The following is a 17060-nucleotide window of genomic DNA, read 5'->3' as shown; positions in this document are numbered from 1 at the left end:
GTTTTTCAAATTAAGCTATTGCTTATTATTGCTTACTAAAAAAGAATGGAAGAAACCCTCTTATACCACAAAGAACTGGATTAAAACAGACAGGTCCCATATTTAAGTCACATGTTAAAAAAGAAAAATGAGTTTATACCAGATTTCTTTAAGAATGTGATGAAGCCACAAAATTACGTTCAAGTCATTATTTCCAACATAACAAAACCCGTGGGAGTTCAGTCTGCAACTCTGTCCCATCACAGAGTGAACAAAACACCAAATTTTAATTCGCCCCACAAAGTTTTGATTCAAGATTTTACATCTGACCTTCTCTTACTACTCTTTGCCAACACCACCACTGAAATACCAAACGCATAACGTAGCGCAAGCTTTGCAGCTCCGAAGACTTTCAGTTTGCATGCTCCACAAGCACTGTTAAAGAATGTGGTGACTGGGAGAAGGCACTTCTCCTTTCCCCTCCATACATATCACAGTGAGTACCCCTAACGAAATCTTGACCCTGCAGAAACCAATGACAAGAATTCCACTGATTTCAGCAGGGCCAAGATTTCTGTGACAGTCATCAGCTAAGTTAACTTTGCACTGCTGTTCTTCAGTGCATTGATTAATTTTTTCTCAAAGAGGAGAACAACAATGAAGTTACAAATCATTTTGTTACCCTTCTCTAGAATAAAGTCACTGACATATGCTATGTGGTTAGCTATTCTGGTAACTTGGCATGGTCTTGGGATTTCCAGTGATTCAACTCTTTATTATGAATAGGAAGAAGTCTACAAAGCAGGAAGTGAAAAGAAAAAAAAAAGGGACAAACAATGATAAGCAGTTATGTCCTAAATGAAAAGTTAAAACAAAAATTGAACATAAGAGTAGTAAAATGTATATTCTCTTAGCTCTATAAGAGACAAACATAGAACTGCTGGGCATTTTTTAAATGACAAAGCACCTCTCAGGACACTGACACAAAGCAGAACATTATCTATTCTGGAAGTCACAGGGAACGTGGTTTTTTTTTTTTCCCATGATGTAAAATAAATTGTATAGTTTTAATCAGACTAATGAAAAAAGAACTAAGGATATGAATTTGTATCTGTCAAAATGGGAAAAATGTACAGTTCCTACATTAATAAAAATTCAACTGCAAAAGCAAACTTAAACCTTGCTATTGATCATGAAACTAAGACTTACGGTCGTAGTAAAAACTGTATCTAAGAAAACTACACTGGACCTCTCCCAGGTGCAATGGTTTCCTTACAGGGCTTCAAGTTCAAAAACGAGCAGTCCAGGGACAAACATGCTGGAGACAAAAACATATTTTGCTGTTCCTATTAACTTCTGCTTTGAAACCATACTTCCTGCGGCTGCAGGACCTTGCTGGAAACCCATGCATGAGAGATCACTGTAGGCCAAGAAGGGAATATGCTTTCTAGACAGTTTGCTAAACTCGAGCTAGCAGTCTGCTGTGAGATGGCAGAAGTCACAAGCCACACGTATCATAACTGCTACTGAGCTTACGCTGGAATTGTTACTCTTATTTAACTCATTCTAGAAAAATCTGAAGGGGTTCCTGACTCTTCTGCCTGCATTTGTAGAATAGTTTAGTAATTCTGGGATTTTTTCCCCCAAAAAAAGAAGCAGCATTGTTTTAATGGCCAGGTAAAACAGTAATCTTTCCAAAAGATTTAAGAAAACAGTGATTTGTTCTGAAGTTTTTGCATTTTTAAATCAAAGCCTTAAATTTTATTTGGAGAACAGATGGTTAAGCCATTCAGACGATTCACAAGATTGCAGCCGATACTGATCTGGTTCCAGCATCTCCCAAATCTCAAACATTCTAAACCCAGGAGTCCCAAGGAAGCACTGCAACATGGTCATTCATTCTGGTCTAGCACTAAAGCAGAAATCAGTATGCCCGTGAGTTACAATATGTTTAATCTAATTAACCTTTGCAGGTCATTAAGTTTGAAGAGCAAGGGAAAAAAGAAAAACCAAAACGGTTTATTACATGGTATTTCTAATAATGTTATCGCTGGAAAAATACTGAGGTAGCAAAAATACAGCTCACAGCGCTGCCATAGCTTTCTGAACCCTCCCTTTTGTAAGAAGGCAGCTCAGAGAGGAAATTTAATACTGGACTGTTTATCTATGTGAAGAAAGTGTTTTAATTAAGTTACCAGTGAGGAAAATTGTATATGGAGTTGCGTGCGAAGCCAAGTTTCTCACAGCATTTTATTATAACAAAGGTACCAGATATGTTAAATGGCTGGAATGCTTTTGGAGCCTACTAGTGCTTTAGCTGTACTGTTGAACAGCTGTTAAACAGAAAAAAAGCGCTTCTTCCTGTACTTTTATATGATTTAAAGAAATCAATGAAAATTAGAAGTGAGTAGAAGATATACCTTATTTTCTAGAGCATTGCTCCACTCTTTCAATAAGTTAACATGCTGCACTGCTGAGCTGGCTTCATGTGCTTTAATTTGTTGGTTTGTTCCCTGTGACAACAAAGAATTTATACATTTTAGCCAATTCCACTTCTTTTAAACCTACAAAGAAAGAGTATATCAAGACATCGAACCAACACTACATATTTTGGTTCACGGATGCATGTTGCAGAACTGTAGAGAGAAGGGAAATCTACTTGGGAATTTACAGAAGTCAGGAATACATTTAATATAGCAAGTGTTTTATACAGCTGCCATATATCTCCATCCAGTGTACTTGATACGTCATAGACAATAAAGATGAACGAGATTTACAAAATGAATTGTATTTTAGAGTCTTCTGTGTAGCTTTACACTAAATAAAGCACAATAAAACTCTTGAGTCATACAAAATCTAAAATGTCCAATTCCCCAAACCATCATTTAAAACTTCTGTTGTCTTCCATGAACAGCTTCATAAGCACTAGGTTTTCCCTCAGTTGAGTATTAAAGACAAATATTTAAGATAAATTTATCATCACTGGAAACTGCCAGCTTTATAAACTACTTTGAGAGATACTACAACGCCTAGTTTGTCATCCTAAGATGTTACCATGATCGCTCTATGATATTCAGATATGCTGCCTCTGCACAACCTATAAATGCTGTTACAAATAACCACTATATAAAAAGTTTACAGAACACACATAGATCATATACAGAGTACATAAGATGCAGACCATATTACTGTCTTTATTTGTAGTGTTGCATTACACCTACCTCAGTAAGTGTTTTGCAATGCAGAGTATATTAGCTTTGATGGTAGAAATGCTGCGAAGCAACTGAAAGGGTTGCAATGATCCTCAAGGTATGTACTCTATATAAAATACTAAATATATATATGTGGATATATGTACATATATGCACACATATACATACATAAAATGAATGGCAATACATAACGACATAACAGTGGGCAGGGTTACAGCATTGATCAGTTCTACCACTAAGAGCATTACTGTTAACACTTAAAATGATGAATGCTCATTATTTGAGAACCTGGAAATACCTGCAGAATTAGTTTATTGAGAAGTGTTGCTGCTTACAGTTCTTGTCTCTTTAAGTTATCATGGGCTAACAAATGAATCACACTATCTGATAAACTCAATTTTTTCCTGTCAGCGGTTTCTGAATTTCCTGACTCATCTCTTCGTTACATAAGCATCCAAATTCCCCAAGATATATGTAAGGGAAGCAGAATATTGGAAGAGACTGGAATAATACTACTGAAACTAAACTCTGAGGCTTGGCTTTTTTTGCTTTTTTAAATATTGCAGGGATTGCCAGGATTAAAATCTAAAACTTTTTTTAAAAATAAATTTCATGCTATGCCTTTATAATACACCTATGTGCACAGAGACATATGAATGCACATAAAAATACATGTTTTAAGTGTGCTAACCTATGTTTAACCTTAATAAAAATATTAAGACACACAAATGAGAGAAAATATAAACATACTTAGCTCAAGAAAATAAATACTTTCATAGAAACAACTGAAGTTACTAGGCTATTTTCTGAAGAACAGAAGTGACTTTTCTCTTATTCTAAGTTAAAAAGTTCTTCAAATGTACCATCTTCCTATTTCAACAAGATGTACCTAATACCTGAACTCCCAAACCACTGCAGGAATGTGTGGGCTTTTTAAATTGTTTATTTTTAAAATGGAAAACCAAACATCTGCTGCATAATCACTTGGTGCAACTGGATGACTTTTTCTTAACCAAGACTAGAGAAGTCCAGAACTTTCACGTCAAAGAGTTAGGTTCTATTTGCAGACTTTCATCAATTGGGAAGTATAATTGTTATATACTGACCTGAAAAGTGCAGCCATAACGCTTAAAACTACAGGTACTTGGGGCATTAATACATTCTGACAAATGTGCATTCAACTGCAATAGGAAAAAAACGTGAGTTTTGGCAAAAGACGTTTGCATGATAATGCTCAAAACATAAAGGGCACAGGTTATCAGGTTTGTATTGTGTGCCGTTTGCAGAACATACAATACACGTGTGTATATTTTCTCCAGTCTGACCTAAAGTGCAAATACTATATATACACATATGTAAACCACACGCACATGCCAATACAGTATACAGTGTGATACATTTAATATACAGTGAAACTTTTACTAAAGACTATTTCAATAGGCAACCCAATTAAAAAGAAAAGGCAAACAAAAAGAACACACTCTACAATTATTTATATGATTTCGTTTTACTTTAGTGAATGACTAATCTTTTCTCAACAAGTGATTTTTTTTTTTTTCTGGTGTTCTGAGCAAGTCTTAAGATCAGTTTCACTGTAGTAAAGTACATTTTTTCTAATCCTAATTTCATGAGGAACCAATTTTTCAAAACATAACATGCAATTCTCCATGCCTAAATTTAACGGTTAAATTACACAAAAAAGACTAAACAAGTACTGCATGAAACAGACAAAGAGTTTTAGAATAGGTACAGTTAAGTAACTTTAAAAAATGCAGTACACAGGATTAAAACTGATTAGTAAAATGCCTGCATTTTGCACAGATTGAGATTTATTCCAATATCTTGGACTACTGTGAGCGCAGACCACTTTTTTTTTTTCTTTTAAAAATAAACCAATTCACAGAAGCGTATACATATATACAGACGGCAGCCATTGCAGCACAGAGGGCAGCAGCTGGATGCAAACTGCCTAAAAGTTGGAGCAAAGAGACATTTTTGGAAGGGACAGTGCAACAAACACTCTCTCTTCAAAAACAGGATCTGCAGTTTGTGTTTCCCACAAAGCAGACAGGAGCTAGAGTCTAGCTCCTCAGCTGGCATCACTCCTTCGGGTTTCAAAATCTCATTTGAAATTCCCACACCAGAAGCCCCACATGACTCGGCTCATCCACCTCCATGGAAAGAAGTGGTGAACCAATTCTGCTTTGAACATGTAGCTCTGGAACAGGCAGGCCAGTCTTTAAAATCTGATACCGAGATGCAATCGGTCACTCATCTCTGATATACACCTGTTATGTTCTAAACACTATCTGTAGAAATTCACAGTATAGTTTCAAGACACGTGGTTCAGAAAAAAAAAAAAAAGACCAAATAAGAAAGAGACATGTGGTATAACAGGCTTTACAAGAATGCCACATTTTCAACTTCTCAAAACTAGAAGTCCACCAAAGAGTTATGAATTAAACATGAAAAATTGCCTTTTATTCTACAATAAGATATTCACATGTTGTACACTACAGAATTTTCTCAAACTGTTAGGCAGGCATTTTCCCATTTTCTGCATCAGAGTCATTGTCCCTAACCATGCAGCTAAGTAATATATACATTTTCACAGTATCAGAAAAAAATTAAGCGACATACAGCAACAGATGATGCAGGGCAAGATGACTGTTTAAATTCTGATTCTACCAATGGTTTCAGAACTATGTGTGTAATGACCCAGGCTTTAACGGGTCAATTCTTATTAGCACTCAGATATACCTCTCCTCAAAGTAACTGCTGAAGGCAAGATTTGAGAATATGCCCAAGTGTTCCAGAACCAGGACCTAAACTCGGAAGTAAGCACTGATAGAACTGGCTCAGTATACATATTTTCTTTCTTATCAGCTCAATTTCTGTTAATAGGTACAGTATCTATCACATATTTTATATTTTATTATCCTGGGGGAAAAAGACTGCCCCTGTATCCGGCAGGTGCCTTATGTACCTTGTGCACTATGACATGATTAATAATTTACAAGTGTAACTGAAAAATAGTACGAATCCAACTCAGGAAGTAAGTATCAGTGAAAAGAGAAAAGCTTATCCTCAGATCAGAAACTTAACTTTCCTTAAGTGAGGCTTACAGAGTGCTGAAGACTTAAATAAGCTCTTCCCCATCCTTGGTGAGTAAGTTCAATTTTTAGGAAAAAATAGCTCACATCGGCTTTGATAGATGCTACTTATATCCATTTATGTACAAAAACATGGATCTGTTCAAACAACACAGGTTTTAATTTTTTTTAAACTAATCTACATATTATTGCAAGCTTCTACACATTAAGAGAAACTGTTATGCATTGTTGCACCTGGCTGTTGGAATGTTGTACTCATATTACCGTGTATCTTACACTAATTCTTTAAGTGTCAATTATTATTTTTTCCCAAATTTAACAGATTTAATCATAATTTAAGTTTTTTGGAATGATTCTACACATTTATATGATTTTTCTAGTCTTTACTAACTCTTGTCAATGTGCACTAAATTTTAATTCTCTTTTTATTTTAATATAAGCTAACTACCCCAAGATGCTGCTCTACTGTGCTCAACAAATGCTTCAAATGGGGGAAGGGCAGGGGGAAGCCTAGCAAAAATGAAAGCAGGAAAGACATGCGCTAATCTTGGGCAAGCCAAGTGTAATAATGACACAAAACTAAGAAATTATTTCTTTTTAAGTAGTTTTTTAAGAAATCATTAAAAATATTTGAGTGTTATCACACTTAACTGTGTGGTAGAAAAAGCTTTTCTTTAGATCTCACATTTTAATAAGGAAATGGCTTCTGGCAAAATTCTTGCGAGATCTTACTAAAAAAATTATTTAATTTTTCAGCACAACACTGGGCATGACTTCTTACCTCGCTCCTCATGAGTGTTTTAACACTACATTTATGAGGACATGAAACCATGACACACGGGCAGTCTGTATCTTCATGTTTCTACAGAGGAAAAAGCAAACAAACCACAAATCACTCTTACTTTGAAATTAAAGAGAGGACTTACCTGCAAAGAAAAGCATCCTACAATAATTAAAAAAAAAACAACAAACACACGAGACTTTTTTCAACGTTTATCCCGATTGTGCAGTTACAGAACTGCAATTGTTCAAACATCAGTTTATGCTTTTAATAGATGTGTTGATATTCCGAAGCAAAAATAAGGGTTTTCTTTGTTTTCCCACGCAGAGGAAACCTATTTGCTTCTCATTTTATTGTTTTCACTTAGAGCAATGAAACAATAATAAAAGTCAAGTTTTCTACTTCAAGAATTCCTCACAAAAACGGGCATCTTTAAGAGCGAGCAGAACCACTGCAGATGTCCTTTTTAGTAAGGGTATACAGTGCATGGCAAAGCTCTTCAGAAATGTACACTGACCACTCTCCAAGAATCTCTCTTTCCCATGTACGGATATTCCCCTTCCAATTCTTTTCTCATTTTGATTCCCAAACATCTGATACTAAATCTCACTGTTATACACCTAAAGTTCAAGGAGATGTTGAAATTTTATCATGATGCTGGGCAGGCATTTTGATCTGAACCTAGATGATGACAGATACTTCAGTATAGCTGTCAAACCATAGCACCACAGGCAGGGAAGAAAATCAGGCTCAAGCTAATTGAATTTACATTTCTTCTCAGTTTTTCTCAACAAAATGAAAAATCTGGAAAAAAAGAAATTTCGTTTCATGTCAAGTGACATGTCCCATTCAACTTGAAACAAACTGTTTCATTTCTGGTACTTAAGAAAAGCAAAGGAAACAAAGGCCTAGATTTATAAGCCCGTTAGAAAAGGAAGAACAAATAGCATGCCTTTTTCACCCAGTAATGATGTCTATCTTTTGAAACAAAACCAAGATGTAAAGGAGACCCAAACTCTGAGATGTAAAAGGCCTTGGTTCAGAACTCTGTCACAAACCTGCAGATATTTGAAAATGTATACCTCCTCACTTTTAAAAACAGATCATCGGGTAGGCTGTTCTGAAGCAAATCTATCCTGCCATCCTTCTTACTTGCACTAGTTCACTTGGTGTAGCACATGTAGACAGTCACAGCGACAGAAAGCGAGGAAGCCTAAGATGCTCCTTAGCCAGAGAGCTGGGACAGCCTCCCAAGACATGGGGGCCAGGAGCTAGCTTCAGTCCCTCCCCACCGGGACATGGATACCCAACCAGGAGCAATGCTAACAGACTGACATCATCTCTCCCCAGGGTAACCTCTATCATGGTGACTGTGGTACTCTTCTGATAAGCTACGGCTCATAGGCCCACTTCTGCTCAGACTCCAGAACTGGACCTGGCCCCCCCCTCATTCTGAACACATCTGTGATCGGGCTGAAGAGAGACATCACACACTACTGCGCAGCTCTGGGAGCCCGCTGCCCTACAGACTTCTTTAATGGTTTATCAACTACAAAACTAGAAAAATTATACTCCCTTCTAACATTCACTCCCTAATTTTAACTCGCTCTCTTCTCTAACCTACCCAGTCTGGCAAAGGCTATGACATTGACTCTCGGTTCAAGATAAAAAGGCAACATGTAACTTCTCCTCAGCCCTTTCTCCAGTTCGCCTCCTCACTCCGTATCCCAGGGCCCACCCAGTGAAACCAAGGGGAGCCTTTCCAATGACTTCAGGATATACCACCCTAATCCCATTCCTGTGGCAGAATCCTCTTCCTACCGACCAGCTAAATTCACACAGTTGAGCGCACAAAACCAAAAGCCAGATGCATCATAAAACATGGGTGATGCCACATGCAGGGCACCTGGCACAGATGAGGAGAAGGCAGGATATTAATGCGGCTCCCCAGTGCCACGCTGCGAACACATCTGGTTCCAGAGCAGTGATGAGGGAACAAGATGACAATGTCTCATGTCTTCCCCAGTGGCTGTCCCAGTCAGCCCAGTGGTATTTCAGACTACTGAGTAGAGTCCAGATTGCCTTGGTAGAGTCTGCCTGGGACAGCCTTTTTGTGGCCACGGTGGTAGTGAAGAGCCTAGGCCCTAAGCAATGCTGTCCTTCCACATCTGTATCATACTACTACTGCCCAAGTATCAATTTTATAGGAGAAGCACTTCCAAGTAGCTTTGTGGATTATCCACAGAAAAAATATAATTCAGAAGCATTTCAGGCTACTAATTTCTGTTTTAACAATGCACCATCTTTATCTGCCAGGAGTTACAGGATGGAAAAGGTAGCTTTGTGACAACCCCCCCCCCCAACTTTTTAGATGGTTTAAACAAAAGAAAAGAAATTAAGAAATTAACTCACCTAGCGACAATGCAGGCAAGACAAATGCAATCTAAAAAAATGTGTACTAACATTGTTAACTAAAGAGTCTGCCTCCAACAACGGGGATTTCCTACCCCATGGGTCATGGGATTCTATGAAGACATGAACCATACGTACTCCGGTAAAATTATTTTTGTTTCCATTTGCATACCTTTTTTTCTCGGTACGCTCCCTCTATCTCCATTTTCAGTTCAAGTCACTGAGGCCTGCTTCAGTCATTATTGCATTAGAGAAAATTTTAGGCTACAGAAGCTAGAGATGAACTCAAGCTCCGGGTGACAAAACTCAAATGAGAAGTCAAAAGGAGCCTTTCATTCAAACGTACAGTCTCATTAAGCTTCTGATTCTCATTACCAAAGCACAATGAGGTAACATTTTATCAGGCCACAACAAATAAAACCATCTGCATTGCTATAATCACTGAACTTTTAAAAATAGCAGCCAATTGCTAATCTTCTAATTCATCTCAACATAAAACTACATTTTAACTAATCTCTTTGGCTCTCTGGATAAGCCAATTCTATTACCTCTTAAAGCAACTCAGAATTCCACCACCTAAGATTTTGGAGAACAATTACTTTATTTACAAACACTCTTTTCTGTACTTCAGAGTAATATGCCATTCATGTTTCCAACATGTACGTCTAAAATAGGTTTCATTGTGAATTAAAAATCTGATAGACTAAAACTTGTCTCAGCTTCTGAATATCTGGAAAGCTACCACTAGTTCAAAGATTTCGTAAATGTCAAATCCATCAACATCTGATAAAAGAGAGAGCTCTTAAACTAAAACAGAGCTCTGTGTTCCTCAAAACGTAAGGATGAGTTCAGACTCTCAAAAATTTAACTACATTGCTCCTATAAAAAGAAACTGCCTACAAGGAACCTGTGAGCATGTTGCTTAGATACGGAAATTCAGTTTGTACAATGAGACATATTTAATACTCACTGATTTTGTCTGTTAAGACACGACACATTTTTTAACGTCACTTATTGCCTCACATCATTTCCCAGACTAAAGAAAATTCTGTGAGAACAGCATCCATAATCTAACTAAATACAGTTTCACCTCTGTATCAGAATGTGCAAGAATGAACACAGTGTAAACTTAATTTTCTCTGTGTATTTTCACATCGCAGCCACCTCATGCTAGGTATTTTCACATCGCAGCCACCTCATGCTAGGTAATGCACAATTATTAAAGTACCAGCACTTGAAAGTATACACTTAAATAACTGAAAGCCATATCTAAATCAGAACTTGGTGAGATTCCACCTATGCCTTTTTGTAACTACTTCTCTGGGCAAAGAATGCTTCTCATCATCGAGATCTTCATTTTCATTTGTGTTCTTGTGTACTGTTTGTCAGATGAAGTCTCATATCACTCTTACTACACTAAGAAGGTCTGAAATCCGAGACTGTCAAACTATGGAAACTATGTAAACAGCTTCTTTTTAAAAAATGTTAAAATTACAGCAAGAGAGATTCAGCGTAATACAGTTCAATGCAAAATAATGCAAACACAGGCAAGTTACAAGTCTATGTGTAAAGGAGGTACGACTTTCTCAATCTCTGCTCTATACTTGTAACTCACAACACGCTGCTTATCAGCCAAGCTACTCGTATGCCAACAACAGCAGTAACTCTGCCTAGGCCTGTCGTGTACCATTGCTGGTTATGCCAAGGCACGATTTGTTTTTACGTTGTTTCCTCCTTTCCTCTCATAACAGATCACACAGTACCCAAGAAGGATTATATAGAAAGATACTGTTTCTCTGGTCAATTGCTATGCTTTAATTGTTATGATTGTAGTCGCATTTACTATATCAATTTAAGCAAAATAAAAAAGCATAGGCAAAATTACTGTAGTATCAATATTATGCAGTGGGTCTGAATTTTTTTTTAAATGTAGTATCTGAACATTAGAAAAAATAAAATGTTTCCCAGTTAGTGCAGTAGCTGGTGCTTTTTGCAGCAAAAAAATGTGTTTTGAAAGTCAGCCTATTTTGTTTTTTGATTTACTAATTCTGGCTGAGAGGCCAGGGCTCTACTGGCAGCTACACAGAAGCACACGAAGAGTTATTATTCCATATTAATATATGGAATCTTGTTCTATATACACAAGAAAATACTGCACCTGCAAAATAATCATTGGGACTTGGCTTTTACAGTATTTACAGGTTGTCTCCCGGTATTTACAGGTCTTCTCTACATGGTCTGGCAAATCTTTTCTCAGTATTTTTTCTTTGCAATCAGCATGAGGACACGAGAGTTCTTCAAACTGACAATCGGTTTTCAAATGCATCTGAAAGATTAAAAAAAAAAAAATGTCAAGTCAACTAAGTTTTGTGCATGTCTTCTATCCTTTGAGACATCCCACATTAAATAACTCAGAACCAAAGTAAGCAAAGTTATTTTGTGCACTATACTGTGCAAGAGCAAACACTAACAAATCTACTCAGGAATACATTTCTGACTTTACACTCCATTTACCTAGACAGCAGATTTCACTGTATCATAGATGTACACAAGCTACTTTTATACTAAAAGCATTCTACCACAGTCCCAAATTCCACACAGGCTATTTAAACAAAAGGTAAGCATTCTTTTTCCAAGGTATATTATTCCACATAAACATAGATGCTGCTTTAAGTTGTTTAAGTACCTGAGCTTGCTCATTCAAAGCAAGTTTAAGTACCTACACATCTCGCTGCAGACTGCTGTGTAGCCATCACTTCCGACTGTTAAATTACTTGATTACTGCTATGTTATGCCTTCATGAAACAAAGCTACAAGTTATTTTGTACTAGTCTGGAGAAGCCAAAGATTTAACTCCACGCATAAGCGACCACTTACATGAGAGGATTAAGACTGGTAAATAAAAATAAAAACACACCAAAAAAGAATTCAAATTTCTCACATTTGTAAAGTACACATTTAGATTTTTTCCAGTTTTAGTTCTCCCTCCAGTTCTCATTTGCTTCATACATTTACATTTCTGAGCTTTAATGTCACACGATCACATGATTTTTGACTACAATTGCTTATAGCTCATCAAAAAGCTAAGTTTCAGAACAGTTTAACTCTATTCTGACATTTATAAATCAGATTAACCACTAGTGTGAGCAAGTCAAGAAATGGAGTGGGGTTTTAATTTGCAAGATTTCTTCTCATTCTTTAAGTCAAAAGGAAGCTTATGACTATGTTAGATTACTTACCAGTAATTGACCCAAAGATAGTTGTTCTTTACAGCCCTTGTTTTCATTTCTACAGTATATTTGAAGGGCAAGTAGTTCTCTCCTGCAACAATTATCTTTAAATACCTGAAAAATCAACAATCACTTCATTTTAGAAATTTAAAACCACTCAAGAATAAGCAAGTTCAAATAAAGTAGAGGCCATGCAATTTGGCTACAGCAATGTCATTTATTCCTAGCTTTATGTGCCAGAAATAAAATCCTACCATTCGATTTTTCCTGAACGGGCACATCACTGAGATTCCTCCACTATGAAGCAGCCCAGCGAAAGAGAGTATTTGGACAGATGCCCCGCTACTGTTTCACTTTTACTATAAATACAATAAAGTGAAAGGCACAAGAAAGGACTACATTTTTTGCTATTTGCTTACCAATAATAGGCCTGCATAAGCTAGAATTCTCTACATTGTTTGGGAAGCTGCTCTATTAGGCACAATACCGTAAGATGAAAAAGAGTCAAAGCACAGTGGTTCAGAGAGGAAGGATTTCATGGAAGGCAGTCCCACAATGACTAGACTGGTTAGTTGGAACAGCTACTTGCACTTCAGGGGTAACACATAATTAAAGATGTTTCTAAGGTCTTAGACTGGAGGAGGTTTGTTATTTCACAGATAAACAGGCTTTAACCATCTCTCCATTTTAATGTTGATAAGCCTTTCCAGCATTTTTGTCTACAATAGAACTGCAAGAAGTTAGAGAGCTCAGGGTTTGGATTTTTCACCTTTTATGGGTGATACCCCATAAAAGATAGAAGACAACATAACTGCACTCTCAAGAAGCCCCACTGCTAAGGGCAGGAACTGAGGATGAGGATTGAAGACCATTACTACTATTTTGAAGTCCAAAACAAAGGGATAAAAACTCCTAGTTATTTTGCAATTGCTTTCATGCCCATTAGGAAATACCAAAGAACCAAGCCCAACCTACGACTACTTCTCTGACAAACGGAGTTCTGTGATACTGTGTACACTGCAGGGATACCGTAATTATGGAACGGTTCTGCATGCTAACATTTAACAACAACAACAAAGAATTATGATCACATCTGTCCACGGCGACCATGAATCTATCCCCAGTATCAGTGAAGAAGGAAACACTGCAACTATTCTCATCCAATCTCATCTGACACAGGTCACTGATTTCTGTTTACTTTTCAGCTGCATATGTGAAGTTTAATGAATCAACAAATCTCATTTGAGTAATCAATTTGCCAGCACAGTAGTATTTTTTCCAAAGTAATTCACAGGGTTACTAGGGACACTTTTGCTGACTGAAGTTAAGGTAAGAAGATAATTTCTAAACAGTTTTTCCAAGACTGTCTAAAAGCTCTTCAGTGATTTTGGACATCAGCATTCTATGGGAAGAGAGAGGTTTCCAGTTTCATGAACATCACTGACTTGCACAGTTAGTCTAACGTGTATTTAATATACACTGCCCTTCTTGTCCTCCTCCTGTTTTAGAGATATTTGAAGTTTCATAACAAATGTACATATTTATGTATACTGGAAGCTAGACAGTCAAACGACAAATAAAGTAAGCATCATGATTATTGGTCTGAGCTCCCGGAGAGCCCATCTGTGTCAAAACTGAACTACGCTAAGCTCTGTTCAGAGAACTATTTTGAGTTAAGACAAGGAGAGATTAATGTACCCACTAACCTCTTCTTGAAAACGGTTACTATTACAAGTATTCATTTAGGCAGGAAAGACTACTAACACAAACAATTTACTGAACACTTTAGAAAACTCTAACGTAAAAACTGCATAAACCAGGTACTAAGTCAAAAAGAATTTTCTCTACCCTCAGCCTTTCAAAGGCAACACAAAGTTTTGCTGTGCAAAACTGTGAAGAGGGTATCAGTGAAGTAACTTATACATATAAAAAGAATCTGATTCTATTGCAGTTACTGTAACTCCCCACTGTTCTGGTTCCAGTGTGGTTCACAGAACAACAGACTGTAAAAACAGAATAGTGGAACAGTAGATGCTGATCTGGAGCCAAATCAGGAGTAAGACTGGCCTAAATCTGCCACATCTCTGCATCTACAGGAGATGCAACATTTCTTATCATCCTCCTGGTTGACTGGAGGACAACTGCAATGTGTTGCTGCAGCTCCCAACTATGAAAATGAGATGTGACACCTGGCTGGACCATTAGGAATGAAGCCGACATGTTGTTTTCTACCATGTGGTTAACAGTAACAATGAGCTGTCCTCCTATATAAAATACATGGTTTAGGTTTTATAACTATCTTCCTCAGGTAGCTTATTAGGCTCATGAAATAATTACCACAAAGCAATAACACATCTTATGTATGCCACACAATTCAATACTCTTGAATAAGAAACAATTTTAACAATACCTTATCTTTTACTATGCTTTCTTGACACGCTGTACATTTTGGACTAGAAGAACTGGAGAGAAAAGAAAACAGAAAAACTATTTTAACCCATCTGAATTTTTGTAGTACAAAAACATCCGTTTATGAGGCACTTTACTTAGTTATGATTATTCAGTATATTTTTAAATCATTAAAAGTGGATATAGTTCATTATAATGAGATAACATGATGTTATTTCAAAAATTTGAACACTGAGTTTTCAGTGGACAGTATCTGGCATTCCCAAGGAAATAAGACCACCACAATGCCTCCAGCCAACTGCTCAGAGGTTTTCAAGGTGGCAAAATTCATTCCCTGTTTTACAGTTTGTGCCTGATCCACGATTTTCATCGCTTCTCAGTCTATCTGTGCAAGCAGGCAAAATACTGTCTCTTCAATTATCCAGCCCTTTTTCAAACAACTCCTAGTTAAACTTTACTTTCTCTGACAGTCAATTATACATCTTTTTAGGGTAAAAAGAAGTATTACATTCATCTCCTCCGAGTCTGTTCTGGTTTTAACAACTGTTATAGATCCTCGTTCCCTCCTTTATCTGAACTATTGCCCTGTAGCTGTTTTACTAATCTAATTACCAAACTAGTGATCTCTTAGACAACAGGTAGGTTGAGGAGCAGAGCAGTCTGTGAACAGAAAATGAACTGGAGTGTAGGAAACGCGGGTTCCTACAGCTCTTTCTGGCTCTGACCTGCTAGGTGTTGTAGTGTAAATCCCTTCATTCCTTTTTAGCTTCTTTTCCCCATGTAAAATGAGGATAGTCATACTGGTCTCCCTTGTAAAGCACAGAGATCTATGGATGAAAAGCAGTAGCTAAAAGCTAGGTAAATTCTTTCATAAAGCAACTCACTGACAGGCTACGTAAGTTGTGGCTGTTAGCAGCAGTGCAAATTGATGCAAAAGGCTGAATAAGTTCGATTATGTTATAGAATCGGTATGGTTATTTCAAATCATGTCACTGGGTTCTGCTCCTTGAACTGACCATTCTGTGTCTCATCATATTTCTGAGCATCTTAACTACCTTGCAGCTTCAATATCTGTAATATTTTTCTTACATTGAAAAAAAAAAAAAAAAAAGGGAAACTAATCTACTTGAGAGCCTATCTACTTGAGGGCATATAGTGTTTAATACAGTGTCATGCTTTCCTTGCTCTTACTGAATTCACTCAAGCATCCCACTTGCTCTTTTAAACTACTGCTGCATACTGAGCAGACATCTTTACTGCATTATCCACAGACTCACAGTTCTTTGTCCTCAAATAACCCTGGAACAGAAGCTGCTAGCATATAATCAGTGTGTGTGTGTGCAGCAGTGTATCAACACTGAATGAAAAATTTTTGTGCCAAATACAGAAACAGTGTTACTTTGCTTCCAGTTTTATGGCATACTTTTTATTTCTCAAAAAAAGCTGTAAATTTAATTTTAATAAAGGATGTTTGCAACAAGCACTTAAACATAGTGAAATAACTCGAACGAAAGAGCAGCGTGGTGGATGGTCTTACCCATGTGTCCTTTTCAATAACAGACTGGTTGGAAAGTCAGGAAGGTAAAATTACACATATTCTAGCTGCACTGTAATAAATACATGTGCATGTCTCACAGCAGGGAAGGAAAATTGCCCAGATCCCAGCAATGCCAGAATTGTTACTGCTTAGATTGTTAAGGATCTGCTCTGTCCATCTGCACACATCCAAGCATGGCAGGTGTTTGCTTTTCTGCAGTCACTGTTATCAACCATTTAAGAGTCTTCCAAAAATATGTATTCAGAAAGAAATAACTGCATTTCTTAAATACAAACTACACCTCACCTGAAAATGTGTATTGAAAGAAAATAGGTGGGGGTTTTTTTGTTGTTTTAAATTTGACATGCTGTAGCACAAAACCTACAG

At 37.0% G+C, this 17060-nt stretch overlaps 1 protein-coding gene across 13 annotated transcripts in view; it reads right to left on the bottom strand.

The window, feature by feature from the left end:
• TRAF3 (TNF receptor associated factor 3) overlaps positions 1-17060 on the bottom strand; it is a 72549-nt gene that overhangs the window by 16489 nt on the left and 39000 nt on the right. For 10 of the 13 annotated variants that reach the window (XM_087747757.1, XM_087747756.1, XM_087747758.1 and 7 more), the window contains 6 exons: positions 15138-15189; positions 12737-12841; positions 11656-11823; positions 7086-7166; positions 4298-4372; positions 2400-2492 (listed from right to left, as the gene is read on the bottom strand). In XM_087747757.1, the coding sequence (XP_087603883.1) occupies positions 2400-2492; positions 4298-4372; positions 7086-7166; positions 11656-11823; positions 12737-12841; positions 15138-15189 (574 nt within the window). The remainder of the gene's footprint in view (positions 1-2399; positions 2493-4297; positions 4373-7085; positions 7167-11655; positions 11824-12736; positions 12842-15137; positions 15190-17060) is intronic. The other 3 variants (XM_087747767.1, XM_087747768.1, XM_087747766.1) reach the window with 2 other exon arrangements.

The sequence above is a fragment of the Nipponia nippon genome, unplaced genomic scaffold (genome assembly GCF_047370975.1).
Source record: "Nipponia nippon isolate SJK-2023a ecotype South Korea unplaced genomic scaffold, ASM4737097v1 scaffold_11, whole genome shotgun sequence".
NCBI lineage: Eukaryota > Metazoa > Chordata > Aves > Pelecaniformes > Threskiornithidae > Nipponia > Nipponia nippon.
The sequence above is the reverse complement of the archived record's forward strand: the minus strand, read 5'-3'. Positions and strand labels throughout refer to the sequence as shown.